Below are 17,451 nucleotides of genomic sequence, written 5' to 3'. Positions count from 1 at the left end.
GGTATATAACTAGGTTCCTTGGCAGTGTCACAGTTTCAAGTGACAGTTTTTGTGAATCCATTATCAGTCAAAAATGGGGTCAAGATCACCCAAACTACAGACCCCATGTGAGCTGTACTGAGGAAGCAGAACAAGACTGTCAGCAAAAGTTGTAGATGGCCAGATGCACTGACAGTCAAAATAATAATTCCAAACTAAATCAAACAAAAATTAACTGCTCCCACATTAGCATACTATTGCTTATCACTGCTTCAGCATAATGTTTATCAGCAAGTCTACCCTGTATGCATGAAAAGTGACAGATAATCACTATTGCTCTTTCAGAAATGACTTTCCATCAGGCAGTAATTCTTATAGAATTCCATTCTCACATATTCAAGATGAAGATTTGTCCTTCAATGTTATTAAATTGCTGCTTACACTTTTTAGCACTTACACTAGCCTTGTGGATTTTATTAAGTCACTGCAAAATGGATTGACAACTCCCTACTTTTTACTGCATGTTATTTTCATTTAACTAGCACCATTCCTACTTTCCTAGCAGCCGGTTCTGCAGTTTCCACTGTTTAGTACATTATGAAACACTTGCATTCTTCTGCCAGTCAGTCCCTGTTCCTTGCTACTCAAGGCCATTCACCTGCTCCTGCTGCATGTGGATTACACACTTGCCCTTTGAATCAGCAAGAATTTTTGGTCTCCTCTGCTTGAGAAATTTCTTATTTGTTTCTTTCATTTTTAAAGCCATTGTCGTTGACAACTTTCACAAGCCCTTGAGCTCACGCTCAGCAGTAGAGGACAGTGAATCAACACGCTTCGGGCTTCTGGGCCCACGACAGAGGCAACGGAGTTTTTAATGGTGTTACAGTCTCATTACTCAAACATTTTGAAAACCCCAACAACATGCTCTCAGCAGCTCCGCAGCACTGCTGACTTCACCTGGATTCATGGGAGGACCCTAGCAGGGATACCCTTGGGAAAAACACAAGTGCTTAAGGTATCTTACTCTCTTTGCTAATGCAAGCTGTGCTCATCAAGAGTTGCAAAACCTAAATGGAACAAGCAAGTCTCAAACACTCTTGTGTATATTTAAGCTTTTAATAGTCCATGCTCCCTTCAATCACTTATTAGAAAACTAAAAAGTCCAAGTATCACAGTGAAAAGTCCAAAGTACTAAAAATATTCTTTTCATCACAGTGTTCACTGTTACTAGTCTGGAGAGGAAGTCACTGTACGTTTTCACCTTATTTTCATAACTCTGTTTCAAAATGTACTAGTGGTTTTAGGTAGAAACATGTTGTTACATGCAATGCCACAAACTCAAAAGCAGTTGGAGATAACAGAGCTTTCCAGCCTCGCATCTCAGACAGACATGGACTGTCCCCAGTCTCCATAAGGCACAGTTCATTGTAGTGGTAAGAGCAGCACTGCAGAAACAGACTCCTGAGTTCATCCGTGGGGACAGAAAAGAATTCCCCTTAGAATGCACACAGGACTCTCTGTACTTCATTGTTATCAAACTTCAAATTCCATCTTTAAATAAATGACATAGAAAAATGGTAACATTTTCGAAGTATAGTTCACGCACAGAACAGCACAGGCCTTTGCAGAAATCCCCAATGAGCTCTGCATCACCAGTGCAAGTGAGGTCAAGAGTCTTTGTCTTCCTCTGCACTGGCACATGGCTTTGCAGCAAGAAATTCCTACCAAAAAGTCAGTGCATCCGTCAGAGGCAAAACATGCCAAGGCTCATGAATCAGGAACCTTTAACCACAGCCAAAAAGATCACTGAAGGGCAAATCTCACTCACTAACAAACTCACTCACAATGATAATTTCACAATTCTTGCGTTCTTCGCAACAAACAAAGCAGTAGATGCCGTCTTTTATCATGTATGTTTGATCGAGATTTAAGAATATAGAAATGTGTTTTTTGTTATTAGTACTGCAACTCTAAATTGCATAATATACAGAATCACAGCATTTTCCAACATTTGAAATCACTGCTTGGAAAAGTACAAAGAGAAGCAAGTTTTGCTGTTTTTCAACCCTTTTAAGATGCGCCATGTGGAATTGTGCGTGTAAATCAAAGTCCTAACCGATAGGAGTTCCAACAAAATCTGCAGTACCTGATCCATCTTAGCTACTTTTTAGATTATGGAAACATTAAAAAAAAATATTCACTTGCTGTAACATTTGAACACCCGTTCAAGCAATTGTTGGGAATGCACTGAATGCATCTTTGTAACTGCATTAATTTCAACACAGAGAAAGATGTAAGCTTTCCAGAGGAAAGGAATTATACACAGGCTTTTGCACAGCAGTATTTTCCAAGTAGGAATTACAACTGGCATACCAACATTAGCCATTTCTGTACACGTAAGTCACTTATATTTAGAAAATAACGGGCACGTTGAGAAAAAATATTTGCCCTCACACCAATCTAGAACAGTAATTTAGCCCACACTTTGTACTTAGTTCAGCCATCTACTAGAATAATAATATGCTTTACTAGAACTACTGTCAATGCTTCATATATGGCAAAGAGCAGATGATAGTCTGCTTGGTGTATTTTATATATTCCAAGTGATAAACAGAACATAAAATATACTCAGTGTCACATACACTGGCAACAACTGGACATCTGCTGAAGAAATAACTTAGATGACACATTATGAAAAGTAATTAACAAAGCAAGCAGTTACTATTTTGGATCATAAAGTAAGTGATGTTCCAAAAGAATACATACCATCTTCAAAAACAAGCTTCTTCCACATGAAACTAGGCTTTTGAAAAGCTAGAATTTTTCAAATTTTGTAGAATTTGGAATAAATTATGATAGAAATTGGCAGCACTTGGCAAGGTGAGTTCATAAAGTTTCATCTTTTTTACTATTTTTTAACAATATTTCTGCATTTTCTTAACAAATGTAATTTTGATATAATAAAGAAATAAAAGCAATTCCCAGAAGCACTACTACATTTGTGCAAAATTAGCTATCTAAAAGTAGCTACGTGCATCTATTCCCCTTGTATAAATGAACTTCTTGTTCATCAGATAAAATGAGCTGTACTTGTCTTCTGGCTGCCTCCCAAATGTGCTGATAAACAAAGAGGTGCTAAGTGCAAAGTCACAAATCAGTTATGCAAGCTATCAATAGCACAAGAATTCTTGGTCGGAACTTGTTAGTTCTTCTCTGCAGTAGGGTGCAATCCCACACAGAAAGGCTTGATTTCTGCAATCCCACACTAATCTGACTAGAACTCAGGATAATGACAATAACTAATGAAGAACCTTTAAAGAGCGTTTCCACAAAGGTAATGTGAAAAACACAACATAAGAAGGAAAGAATGTGTATCTCAAAAGAAACCGTGTAATTCAGCCTGGATCTCGAACAGAGTCGGCAACCCCAGGCAGCTCTGCTCAGGGTAAGTGTCATTCCACACAGTGAACTTCCAGTTCTTCTACAAGCAATGTTCACTCAGACGTATAAGTCTGGAAATTAATTTTTTGCCTTCTAAGAAAGTCTTGCAAGTATATTTTGGGCAGAGGCTATCTATGACAAGCTTTTCTGCCCAAAGGCTTAAAGAAGGTAGGGAAGGAGGTACAGGTTATACGCACACACTATGTTTACACATAATAATGGAAGTATTACCATCAGTTTCCATTACCCACAGTAAAACTGCATCCCAGAACTTTCAGAAGCTGAGAGCAGGAAGACAGTTCACACTATGAGCTCTAAGGATTTTTAAAATCATACGTTTCTAAAGATTCTACTGATATTATAGTAACTCAAAGAATACAGACATACTTCAAATTGTTGAACAGATTTTGCGTAAAACTAAATCCACCTTGAAAAGAGTCCTTTGCTCCACCTTTGGAAAGAAGCTGTAAACAAGAAAAAAACTCTTCTCCCATAAACAAGCAACATCCAATAAACCTGCTGAACTCTAATAACTTCACATTTAAACACAAATGGCAAGAGATCACAAAAACCTGCTTGATTGGACCTGCACAGTCCACAGCTCATAGGCCAAAGGGACACGGCTGTGTTTTCATGGCTCTATAGCAGACAATTCTGTGGGTAATTTAATGACTCTACAGTGGATAAATCCATGGGATCCTGACTTTTGAACAAAGATGATAGATTTAATTGCAGTAATAAGAATATAACGGCTTTGAGGAATTAGAACACCTTACATCGACACAGACATTTAGGTTGGCCAAATCTGTAGCTGTTGATGCTTCTGTTTTCCTTTCTATTTGTGTTACCTAACTTGCATCCTTGTTTTACAGATTATTTTGAGGGCTCATTGATTCCAAAGAAACCCGATGAGAGCCAACAAAGTAAAAGGCAGAAAATATTTCTAGTTTATAATAGCCTGCTCAGCTCTAGTGCTTACTGTCTCCTCCAACTGATTTCCGTGGGAAGACTGAACTAAGCCTTTAGTCACAAGCTTTTTTGTGTCCCAAATATATTTTTTATGAATCACAGGAATCATAAGCATCAAATAGAGACTCCTTGGGTTTTTTCCCCACCACCTAAATAGATCCAGAACATAATTTTTTATTGTTTATCTCAATTAAAGTGCATCACTATAAACCAAGAATATCTAAATGGAGAAAATCTTAATATCTTGTGACTGTATAAAATATCTCAAGGACCAAACATCCAAGATAATTTACTAATGTGAAAAAAAAGACAGAAAAATAAATATTTACTTTGTAGAAACCACGCAAGATCCACTTTGCTAATATAAAAGGCTCCACTCCCTCTAAGTGTATGAGGGAATTGCAGAAAAGTACACTCAGTAGAAACCATAGTCCGAGTTCTTGAATAATTAAAATAGCTTTACATAATGGAAGGTAAACAAAGGAATCTCCTCAAGAGAGCATATTAGATGGCAACACAAAGTTGGGACAATTAACTTCTAAAGTGAAATTATGTGTGTAATGGCAAATGGAACAGAGAAAACAAAGAGGCAGAGACTAGAATAAAACAAACTAAAAAGCTCACACAAATAAAATCCAACTTTCTTCAGAGTATATTCGTTCAGGTAGCCAAAGCCAGCTTATAACCTCTTTCTGATAGTCTTCCCCACGTGATTAAACATCCTCCCTAATCTGTGTCACAGAACAGGGTTGCAAACTGAACACCTAATTTCTTGAGGAATCAGGCACAGAAGCTCCCAACGCAAACACCAGCAGCCAAACCAAGTTCCACCTTTCTTCTTACAGGTGCAGAAAGGATGAGCACCTTTCCATCTTATCTGTCAGTACTACACATACTCACAGGGCAACCAACCATCATGGTCCAGCATCAGCCTTTTGCAAGTCTGGCAGCTGAGAAACTTGTACATTTATCCATGCCTTCATCCCCTTTGTGAGTCGCCTGGCCCTCCCAGGATAAATGAAAGAAGCAACCAAGCATACAGTTTGAGAAAAACCTATAGAGCTTAACTACTGATGAAAGTATCCACTAGACACAAAGTTAACTTGGAGTCTCTTTTGCAACATGCTCCCTCAAATATGAAAGTATTTTTGCAAGTAACTTCTTCCGGCCCAAGCTTATCGTTCACCTGTGTTTGTGCGCTTCTCTTCCCTACTGCTCACCACAGGAGTTTTCCTTCCCTTTAAATTAAAATACTGTGACTGACACCAGCACAAATTTATGGTACACAATGCAAGGAAGGGGAAGTTCCATGGAGGAACAGAGTCAGCATTTATCCAGCATGTGGAGATCTTGCAGGACAGAGCAGGGAAGTGAAGTTTTGCCTGCCCTCTCCACCCTCTCCAACAAAGTAGGTTTAGGTGGTTACTACAATTTGCGGGGGGGGAGAAACCAGGTAGGAAGAATTCAGATGCTAAAGCATAAAATAATAAGTAGTTAACCTTAAAGGTAACAGTTGCTATGCTCCAGTGCTACCAGGCAGACAACCAGGGCGGTTACCCCAAAAACTGAATTAATCCCAACATCTTTAAAAATCTTATTATTTCCTTTGGAAGGAATTTCTAGACAGCAGACTGGAACTGCTGGTTCTGATTGATGAAAACTTTTAGCCTTTGATTAATAATTTACTTGAATGGGGTTTCTTCCCCTCCCACCACACACAAACCTACAGTGACCCAGGAGCCAAGCTGGCAGGTGCTACAGTCTCTGTGGGAAAGAGAAAGCATTCCCATGTTTGTGGCATCCTCTGACCGAGCAAATGGCAAAGGCACCAATTTTCACTTTCTAGCTCTCTCAACAGGACTGAGAAAGGGAAATTCACAGTTCTGAATCAAAACAATGACTTCCTGACCTCCAATTCCACATCTTATTTAAGGCAGTAAGTAAATTTCCCATAAACACTTATTCTCTGCTGGGGAGATACCATTACCTGAAAATCCTAGTTTCTACAACCTTGCTTGCCAGTTCCAGATGGATATTAAAAACAAGGAAGTGAGACAGAAATACCATTCAGCCCTGCTGAACTTTGAGTCAGTAGAATTTCACATTTATACAGAACTTTTAATCCAAACTCATATCTACAGTTTGTATCTATCCATATGTCTTACGTGAAACAGAAGAGAATTAAAAGAAAACCAAAACCATGAACCACAGTGAATGTGACATGGTTCTTCTATGCATCTTTTCAAACCCCAACAAAGTTTGAAAGCAGAATTTCTAATGACTGGACATGGCATTTATAGTCTGGAAACTAATAGTCTACTTTTGGTTTTGCCACTGACCAGCGCCTTATCCTAAAAGTCACATCACCTTCAAGTACCTTGTTTATTTGCATCTATAGAAAAAAAAAATAAAAAAGAATGGGAATGGGGAAACCTATCTGCATTCACAACGCTTTCACAAGGGAAGAGAAGGGCTGTTATTACCTATGACCATATATACCTAGTTTTAGTATTTTATTCCTCTTTCGCTTGGTTAAAAAAAAACAAACAAACAAACAAACCCTCCCCACTGTAACTAGATTGCACAAGAATAAAAACATTTTTCAATCAGAGAAAATGGAATTTTAGAACTCCTTTGAGTCTTGAATGCTTAAAACCATGTTCAGTTTCTAACCCGGTTAATTTCACTGCAGTCATTGCAGTTTGTTAGACACAGGTACAGTACCAAAAAATGTAATTTAATTAGGGTAGTACAGAAACAAATTTAATTCTCATCAGAGGCTTGGCATTGTCCTTTGAATAGAAAGCATGTAGGGCCAAGTTATTTTTGTGTTTCACATACACAGCTGCTGATATCTGAGACGTTGCAGGAAATTAACTGGTTTATTCTCCCATTGACACATATAACTCTTAATAACTTTAACAATAGAGACATGGATACAGTGATACGACACCAGGGCTCTGCCAAATAGAATTCAAGGTATAATCCAACATTTTCCAACTGGACTTGTCAAAAGCATTGCTCAAACCTGCATCTTCAACCCTAAACTAGTCATAAAACTCCAGCAGTGGCTTCCTTTCCATTAGACTAACAAGGAGAACACAGCACAGCATAGAATTAAACTGTCATGACACAATGGGGTAGAAGTGGCATTAACATAAATAGAAGCAGTTTCTTCTTAAAAATACCACTATAAGACAAAGTTTGGGGTTTATAAGGTTCTTTCAGAAGGTATGAAGAATGGGACCTTATTTTGCAACTTTAACTGCACAGGTCCTTACAGAAAGTGTTGGTATTTGGATGGTACAACAGACAAAACCGTGTATAGAAACACTTCTATTCTTCAGCAATGGTTTGTTCTGGAACTGCAGCTGTATTATGCCACGGAATATAAACAACTTCCTAATACTAATAGGAAGCAAGCCCTTGGACTGAGGTTTTATAGGCCAGATTCTGCTCTCAGTTATACAGTAAATTGCACATTCCTACATAAGAGACCCTTCATTGAGTCATCCCCGATTTCCATCAATATAACTAAGCAGAATTTGTCCTCCTATATGTATATTACGAAGTCTGTCCCAAATTCCATGTAGGAATGCAGCTTCTTGGTACAAATATTTGGTTCAAAACATTTAAGCAACTTCAAGTAACACTTGGAAAATGAAGCTAAAGAAAATCCTAATGCAATGCTGCTGTTGTGCTTCACTTTATTTGTTTTTCAGCACTGCAGGATTCTCAAGAGACTGCACTGCAATATATTACCCAGCATGTGCCGCAATGACTCAGGCAACAGCGTGAGTTAAGGATGGAGTGCCAGCTCTCACTAGAACTTCCAGAATGCCTGTGCAAAACTCTTCAGCAAAGCCAAGAATCTATAAAAGGAGATGCACTCAAGGAGAAAGTTCAGTTTCCATTCCATTATGCTATACTATTTTCTATTCCAGTGCATGCCATTCAGATTTTTTTATCTAAATATTTAATGTGCATAGTAGAATTAGCCTCCTTCCAAATTGTAGCTGCATCTCTGCTAGATTCCCAGTTTGCAGTGTTATGATTCATCTGTCACAAGCTTTGAGAGCAGCGTTGTTAAAGGTTGCAGAGGAGCATGATTGCTATCTTCTGATATTTTGTATGCTGACTGAAGCACTCCAAGTTTGGTTTTTTTTCGTGCAGTTACGCCTTACTGGCAGGCTGCTTAGAAGGTGATAAATACAGTTGCAAATATAACTGTAAACCTAAAACTTGAGAGCTAGTTTCTCCCTCCTCCAGACTCCATCAGATACATTTTTTTAATATTGAAAATCACCTTCATGCCATAAGGAACTACGTTTTAGCCCCATACTGTGGTCCCAGGAAGCAAGAAGCTTCAGTGCAAGCAGGGTGGGCTGCACAACCAGAAGTCAGACACGTAACTCAAAGGAGAGTGACTTAACCTTACCAATGCCAAAGGAAGAGGGGTCAAGTGTAGATTACTGCCCATTTACTGCACACTGCCACCGACACCGCAAATCCATGCTGATCTCTGCCACAGGATCACATTTCACTCCCTTTTATTACTAATTCCACTTTGACAAAGAATGCAAAACAAAAAGTACTCATTTTGCAAGCACTAAATTTTTCACCAGAAAAGAAAAAAATAATAAAAACCCAACAAATATTTCATGAACTAAGAAGTCTTCAAATATTTACACAAACCCTAAGCATCCCCTCACGTCACCTTAGGAATGTAAGATGAACAGCATACCATCTACATTATAGTTTTATTGTATAAGTACTGGATTGCATAACAACAGTCGCCAGCCTTGACAGAGGTAGAGACTAATGACACTGTCTATTTAGATATGTACATACACACACAGGAATGTTATTTTTTGTCCTTGCTAGTGGCTGAGGGTTTGCTCTCCTTTCTGAAACTGTATACAGTTTGTGTCTTCCTCAGTTTACCAAAATACTTACTTTGCTAGTAAGCACTTGTGTAAATTAAGGTTTTGTGTATTAACTCAGTGTCAACATTGCCTTTAAAAAGGTCTTAAATATTATGTCTAGGCTAGTATCACACATCTACAAAACAGTAGAAAAGAAAAATAGTCAGGAAAGCAAAACAAAAAAAAAATCACAACAAAACCCAACTACAAGGCTTATTCTGTCTGGAGAACAAGAAGGTCTTGATTCTGACCTGGTCTTCATTACAACAGATTGGATCAAAATGCCACATAAATCAATGGAGTAAAAGCAGGAGCTTCAGAGAGGAAAAAGCATCCCTGCAACTGCTGGCAATTGCCAAAGATTTTTTTTTTTTTAATTTTACAATAGAAAAAGGCCTTTAAAAACATTGCTAAAAAAATGCAGTACTTCAAAATAAATGCCATTCAGGATATGTGAGAGACAAGCACATATACTTTATTACACTAAGTTACCTGACTTCAAAAATGTAAGGACTTGTAACAGTTTTTGGCTGTTTTGGTTAAAAAATCTGCTCACCATTAGGCTCTCTCTGTTGGCAACAGAGGCAGCTCCTAATGCTCATGCTCTTGGAGACTCTCTTTCTTCACTAACAACAGCAGAAAACAGTTTGCATAGGCTAACAATATCAGTTGGTGCCTACGTTACAAACAAGATATTCACAATAATTGGCAGTCACACATTTCCTCAAAAAAAGTATTAATTTCTACTGTCCTTTAGCAGCCAAGCCTAAGAATTATGCTAAAATGCACTGTGAATAAGCTATTGATAACAAAACTGCTGCTAAACACAGACTTCAGACACAATTAATTTAAAAACAAACAAAAAGACACAAAACATGTGAACTCAAGGTTAACAGCAGATGTCCTATGCCAGTATCACGGCTGAGCTTTCACAACACCCTAAGGGAGGGAGGCTCTCAGCTCACTAGCCTATTACTGCTTTGAAAAATCACATTTCCTGATACCAAGATGCCAGCCTGGCTGCACTTTTTGAGCACAACAGAAATTATAATAGCATCTGCTGCCTATTAAGGCTTTCTTATTCCTTCTCTATGCTTACTGCTTTTCTAAACACAAACACCACTCTAAAAATACTCCAAGTACGCATCAGAAGATGCAGCCCTCCCACCATCTGGGTTATCCCACATGCACAACCACCACGAGAACAAGGCTTACAAAAGCACTAGGCAGAGATACACCCGCCTACATCAAAGGCTTTCAAACCAAAAACAGGAAAGCAGACAAGAGGGTGAAAGTGACAGGAGACAAATTTTCATCACAAATAGAACTCCCTGAAGGTTAATTTAAAAAATGCTATTTGAAAATATATTTTTTTTAAAAATTATAAAAAGCTGAATTTCACAAGACCTGCATATGAGTTAATGGGCTCTGAGAAACTGCCTGTCCCACGTACCAGCCAGTGAGACGCCACACAGGTTCTGCTTGGAATTTCATTAGTCAAAGGAGTTATACTCAAGAGATCATTGCCGATATTATATATGGACAGAATGGAAGCAATCTTCATTCCAGTCCACTTGAGTATTTCAATTTCAACTTGTAACCTAAACAAGAAGCACAGTAAAGAAAATTTGAGTGCACCTGAAAGCTATTACCTCTTATGTAACCGATATACAACCTTTGGGTTATAGATAAACATTAGGCCCATCAGTTCTGATGCCAGGGAAAGTAATTATTCAAATACAGATAACTGAGTAGAACTGCAGGTTTATATGTTGGGATATATAGGAAAATTGTCAAAATGCTACTTGCTCTGGAGAGCACAATTTACTGCAGTAAGATGCTCACAACTCAAGAATTGTCTTCCAAATCTCACTAACAGATACTTCGGTGGAAAACCTAAGCACACGCATTATTTTCAGTGGAAAACAAAATATAATTGGGTAAAAAAAAAGTCTACGACAAAACCATGAAGAACACTCATAGTGAATTACTGAATTACAAACAGAGACAAGGTGAGTTTTCACTAGATGAACCAAGCCTGCAATTGCATTTCATTCCTCATTTTGTTGAGGGCTTTAGAAACAATAAAAAGTTAGCTGCTGGACTTTTATAAAGCAAACCTACTTTACTTAACTGTAACTTTAGAAATCAGCTGATGCACATCAGATTAACATCCCAAAATCCTCAGCTGCATGTATAAAAACTTAAGTAGTCTGCCTTTTTACTGGACTCTCTAAACTTAGAATTTAAACCTACACATAAAGGTGATCACCACTAGTTAACACAAAAGCTGTACATAAGGACACACAGAAGAAGCAAGCTCTTAAAATAAAATAAAAAATAAAGCATTGGGTTTTGGCAAAAAACAGTTCCACAACTGTTTAGTGGTTCTGATAGTAGAAAGATTAAGTAAAATAAAATAAATGGAATTATAGAATAACTCTGTATACTCTCTGATTGTACTTCTATATTACTCCATACTTCAGCTAAACAGAAGCCTGTTTCAAAAGATATGCCTTCCGTATTGTAAATATATGGATCTTGTCACTTCTTTGATATTTATTCACATTCCTGAGTGAATTGTTAAATACAGACTGTCTTAATCCACTTGCTTCATCCTTCAGACGTTTTGCCTTTAGGTTCTGTCAGCCTTCAAATACTATTCTTATTCCTTAATCACATGTCCTGGCACAAGTGTCATTCCCTTCAGTATTCCTCAATGTCCTCTGGGAAATTTGCCAGTTTTTGTCATCTGCCCCCATTCTCCTTTGGGAACACTAAAGGAATTAATTTCATTCTTTCCCCAAGCGATGCCTGTCTCTGCTGTTAACAGTTACCCTTGGCATCTCTCATCCCTTCAATGCACAAAGCTATACGTCTCCTTAAGTGATTCTACAGTACTTGGATATTTAATAAAGGTTCTGTCAAAAAAATGCCTCTTTCAAACTCTGCATTTGCTTGTTTTAGCTTTTCATAAAATAACTTAGCCAAAAGATGGAGTGCAAATACTTCCATTTTGCATGTTTCGCTTTATTTTTGTTAGTTTCAATAACTGTTTAGTTTGTACTTCATACATATGGGCATGACCATGTCTCTGTGTGTCAGAGATAAATAGATCCGTTAGACCTGGATGTTCTGGTCAGCTACATAGATGCTATTCCTTCTGTTAATGTTCCAACACTACCTTGCCCAACATCTTATAAGGAGGTCTTAAGAAGTGTCTTGCATTTCAGACACCAGAAAAAATTCAGTTCCAGTATCTTCTCCTTGCATGCTAATTTCCAACCGAACAGTGTTTCTTTCCCTGAAGAGGCTTTTCCAATCAACTTACTTTAAATTTCTTGCTCAGTCCTACATTTGAAAAGAAATGGAAACTTTACCTTTGCCCCACCCTGAGAAGAATATTATCGAGTTACGTGTTGCAATTCCTCACTGCAATGAATACTGGAATTCATATGACATTTCAATATATTTTCCTTTTTGCCATTACAATTACCTTTACCAAATATCCTGCCCGCTGGTTTGGCTTTTTTTTTTCCTGTTTACCTGACATTTGGGCAGAATTAAGCAACTTGCCCTCTTACCAGTTGCTAGATGAGACAGCAGTTGTTGTGGTTACCTCTAACTTCCTCAAATACCTCCTGCTTCTTGAGTTACAAACTCCCCATAGCAAAGCCTCCATCCCTTACCAGCGTAAGGTAGATGTAAAACAAGCCAAAACCTGTGACAAATCATCCTTGCATTTATTTATTTCTTTTTTTACCCTCAAAATGCAGCATTTTTTCAAAGCAACAGCAGAAGTTAACCATAAGATAGAGATTCACGATGTTTTTCAAGATCAGTATGTAACACCAAAGAACGAACACGGCCAATCAACGTTAGATAGGAATATTTAGCTCTCTGTATCCAAACAAAGCTGCCGGAGAGCCGAATACCTGAAGCGGGGGCAGAAAGATGACAGCTAAGTGATCAAAACCCCTTTATTTTCTCCAAGATGAGAGAAGTCATCCAATTTGACGACTCGGTAACAGATGCTAATTTCAGTATCACCCTTATGGTTAAGGAGAATCAAGAGAAATACAGATCTCTGGTTCGGAACCAGCAAGCAAAGCAGCCGAGGCTTCCAAAAACACCTTCAGGGCGAGGAACCCGCCGCGGCTCTGAGGGGTTGGGTCGCTTCCACCGTGCTCTGCAGGGCAACCAGCCACCTGCTTGACAGGTTCTGTCCAGGAGAAAGCAGTAAAAGTGCTAGAGAAACGCGTTATTCAAGAGGAAAGAGAAGAGAAAGGGGTCAGGAGATGAAGGCTCAGCCTGGAGAAGGTAAGAGCACAGCGCGTGGGAAAGGAGGGAAAACTCTAGAAACGCACGTAAGGCGAACAGCCAGGTAGGAAAATTAAACTACTTTGTGGAAAAACAACACAAAGGGGAGGTGGGAAATGGGTTCAGGGGAGAGGAGGGACTCAAAGCATCCCTAGCCGCGGCCTCGGAGCAAACGCGAACCCAGCATCGAATAACAAACACGAATAATGGGAAGAAGCGCACGAAATCCCAGGTAGCAGAAGGGAACGGGCAACCCCCCCCCCCCCCCCCGTGCGGATCAACACGGGAGGCGACGCTAACTGAGCGAGGGAGGAGGCGGGGGCGCAGCCGCGGGGCCCCTTACCTGGCTGGCTTTGTGGAACTGCTTCTTGAGCCCCGCCACCGACATGGTGGCCCCGCCGGCCCCAGCGGCCCCGGGTCCCCGCGCCCGCCCGCCCGCGCTGCGCCGCCCTGCGACGCCGGGAGCATCGCCCTCCGCGCGCGCCCGGCGCCCCGCACCCCATTGGCCGCCAGCCGCGGCCTATGCAAATAGCGAGGCCGAGCTCGCCTTCCCATTGGCTGCCAGCCGGGGATATGCAAATAGTGAGGCCGAGCTCGCCTTCCCATTGGCTGCCAGCCGGGGTATGCAAATGAGGGAGCCGGGGTCGCCTTCCCATTGGTCGCCCGCCGGGGATATGCAAACGAGGGCGCGCGAGGCCGCCCACGCGGCGCGGTTGCGTGGAGACGGCGGAGCGGAGCGGCGGTTCCTGCGTGCGGCGGAAGGGACCTTAAAGCCCATCCCGATCCACCCCTCCTGCCACGGGCAGGGACACCTCCCACCAGCCCAGGCTGCCCAAGGCCCATCCAGCCTGGCCTTGAACCCCTCCAGGGATGGGGCAGCCACAGCTTCCCTGGGCAACCTGGGCCAGCGCCTCAGCACCCTCATGGGGAAGAAATTCCTCCTTATGTCTAGTCTAAATCTGCCCCTCTCCAGTTTAGACCCATTGCCCCTCGTCCTGTCACCACAAGCCTTTGTTAGCAGCCCCTCCCCGGCTTCCCTGCAGCCCCTTCAGGTACTGGAAGGTCGCTATAAGGTCTCTTCATTCTCTCTTCTCCCGGCTGAACAAACCCAACTCTCTCAGCCTGTCCTCCTAAGGGAGGTCTCATTTCTTCTGTTTCCCTGTAGCATCTCTAGTCAAGCACATTCACTTCAGATCTACAATTATACATCCTATTTAAATCGTAGCTTTTAACACATGAAAGCTCTTGCAGCAGTCCGGAGCCTGACTGGTTGGTGCTCTACACGGGGAAAAAAAAAAAAAATGCACCTTGTAGTTTGCTGCTCAAGGTTCAGAAAGGCACAATCTCCCACCAACCACCTCCCTCCTGGAGGAGCAGGTGTACCAGAAAGAGCTGCAATGAATGAAGGGTTCCCTCGTTTACTTGGTCAGTATTGGATGGATTCCTTGCGTGCTTAATTATGACAATGTATCAGCAATGTGCCATAGAAATATGAGGTGTGGTGGTGCCTGTACTGGTAAAGCACTTCCAGCCTACACCTAGACTCCAGGGAAGATAATGCTCGGCGATGTTCTACACGATCCTGGCCATAAAGCACTTGGGAGTTATGATCCAGCTGAAATTTGGGCATGGACCTGGTAAGCAGTTTAGAGGTAGCCCTGGCTCCAGCAGGGCTCTCCATGTGACTCGGTGTCACACTTACTGCATTTTTATCAACTTAGGAGAGAAAGGCATTTCCAGAACACGTTACAGTTACTTCTTTATAATAGCAAAGAGGACAATGGTAAGAAGAAGAACTTTCAGAGCAGTTGCATGTTATAAAGTAGGAGAAAAGAATCATTGTCCCACTTGTTACAAACAATTACATGCCACTATGAAACTAAGTGTGAAGAGGGGCAAATCCACGAGTCAAGGCACGCCCACTGGTTATTATTTGACAAAGAACTCTCTGTACAGGAGAGGAAGAAGAGACAAATGAGAAAGCAAAGAGGATAGCACCAGTGAATATTTGCTCTGGAAGGCAAACTGTGAGGTGACATTCTTTCAGGATTTTGGAGTGGGGAATGTCTAAAGGAGGCAAGCAACCGTGTTGCTATCTGGGGCCACCTGTGTTCAGGGAAAGAGAAACTTCAGCCTCTTTACAACACATAATTACGCCACAAGCACTTGATCTCAGCACCAATTTCTCCTACTAATTGAAACAGGCAACAAGATGTTAACTGTCCAGACCCAGCTGGGTATGGCTTAAACAGGGACCATGTTTGTAGACTTCTCACATGAAAAAATAAGGCCTAAACTAAGAAACTGGAGTTCTGTAAAAAGTATTGAAGTACCCTCTTAGCATACCATGGAATTAGGGAGACATGAAGGTTTTGGCTAATCTTCAGCATTAAGAAAGGTTGGACCAGAAGCACAAAAGGAAGGAGTTTGAAATAAGTCACTGTGGAGGGGAATTAATGGATTATGGAGTCACTGCGGCTCTTAGGTGTAAAATTGGATTAGATAAAGAACTTGAGCAAGGCTATATGTCTACAATTTCCTTTCCCCCCCACTTCTTTTTATCCTACTTGAAACTTGAGAGTAGCAACCATGTCATCTCCACTGAAGTGATACAAGGATTTGCGAGTGGCAAATGCCCTGTGAAATTCTACTTCATAGCCTGATTTTTCAATGATACAGACAAGGTGAAAACCTAATTTTTGAGCCAGCTTCAATGGTCCAGGCATTAATAATTTGTTAATGACACCCTGAAAAAAAGACAGGTATTTAGTTCAGATATAAGCAAAACTTACAGTTTGTAGCCAGTAACATATGCTGGCCAAGCAGTATCTAAGAGCTTTATAATCAGAACACAGTTATGTCTCATGCGAAAAGGGGATTGTGATTTGCTGGATGATACTCCCTAAGTTTTACAAAAAATTAACTAATCTGGTCTGCAAAATGAGGGAAATCAGAAATAGAAAAAATACTATGGTAATTGGTTCAGATAAATGCTGACATGATAGAGGGAAAAAAAGCTTCTGTTAGAAAGAACTGTCAAAAGCAGAAGACAGGCTAGGGCATAGTACTGTGTGGGCATAGGGAAAGAGTGTTTCAGAGTCTGGGAAAGAGCATTTTCCAGGGTAAGAGTTCTAGATGTTTGGATATTTAAACAACACTCACAGTCTCAATACTCAGGAAATCTCTAAGTGCATGAGAACAACAAATGATGGCTCCAACTTGTTATTGTTGTTAAATCAGGTGTGCTAAAAAGGACAGTGAAATTCGTACAAAGTGACAACTCCTAGCTGAGATCAAATCAAGGCAGTGACTAGAAAATATGCTCTGGCTACTTACACGGGAGAACTAGGATTGAAAATTGGTCCTGTGAAATTCAAATTAGATAGATACTTGGATAAATAGATAAATTACTTGTTCACTAGCGTGGCTAACACTATGTAAAAAAGAGCACAAACTCAATCTGAAGATGCAGCAAACAACCCTATAGGCATTTGGTTTTCAGTGAACAAATATCCATACCTATAAGAGCTGAAACTGCAATAGCAGCCAGATGAAGTATCGGGGTTTCAGTAGAATGAAAACTAGAAACATTTTTAAAATTATGCAGAGGCATCAAGCAGTCGAAATTGGAATTTGAAGCAAACTGTAGCCATGTTTGCTTGAATGACTCTTAAAAATAATAAGAAATCTGTCAGTAAAATACGATCTGGGTCTCCAGTAGTTACTGCCACAAAAGAAAACATTGAAAAGGGGAGAAGAGAGGAGTTTGTGATGAAATTCTATTGGATTTGATTATAGGCCACACTGACTACCTAAG

At 40.3% G+C, this 17,451-nt stretch overlaps 1 protein-coding gene across 1 annotated transcript in view; it reads right to left on the bottom strand.

Annotated features, from left to right (window-relative positions):
* The window catches only part of SH3GL3 (SH3 domain containing GRB2 like 3, endophilin A3), a 50,460-nt gene extending 36,409 nt beyond the window's left edge, over positions 1 to 14,051 (bottom strand). The window contains exon 1 of the mRNA XM_069866695.1: positions 13,978 to 14,051. Coding sequence (XP_069722796.1) covers positions 13,978 to 14,022 — 45 coding nt within the window. The 5' untranslated portion in view covers positions 14,023 to 14,051. The remainder of the gene's footprint in view (positions 1 to 13,977) is intronic.
* Positions 14,052 to 17,451: the final 3,400 nt, after the last annotated feature.

The sequence above is a fragment of the Phaenicophaeus curvirostris genome, chromosome 12 (genome assembly GCF_032191515.1).
Source record: "Phaenicophaeus curvirostris isolate KB17595 chromosome 12, BPBGC_Pcur_1.0, whole genome shotgun sequence".
NCBI lineage: Eukaryota > Metazoa > Chordata > Aves > Cuculiformes > Cuculidae > Phaenicophaeus > Phaenicophaeus curvirostris.
Note: the sequence above shows the minus strand (reverse complement) of the source record. Positions and strands in the feature narration are given on the sequence as shown.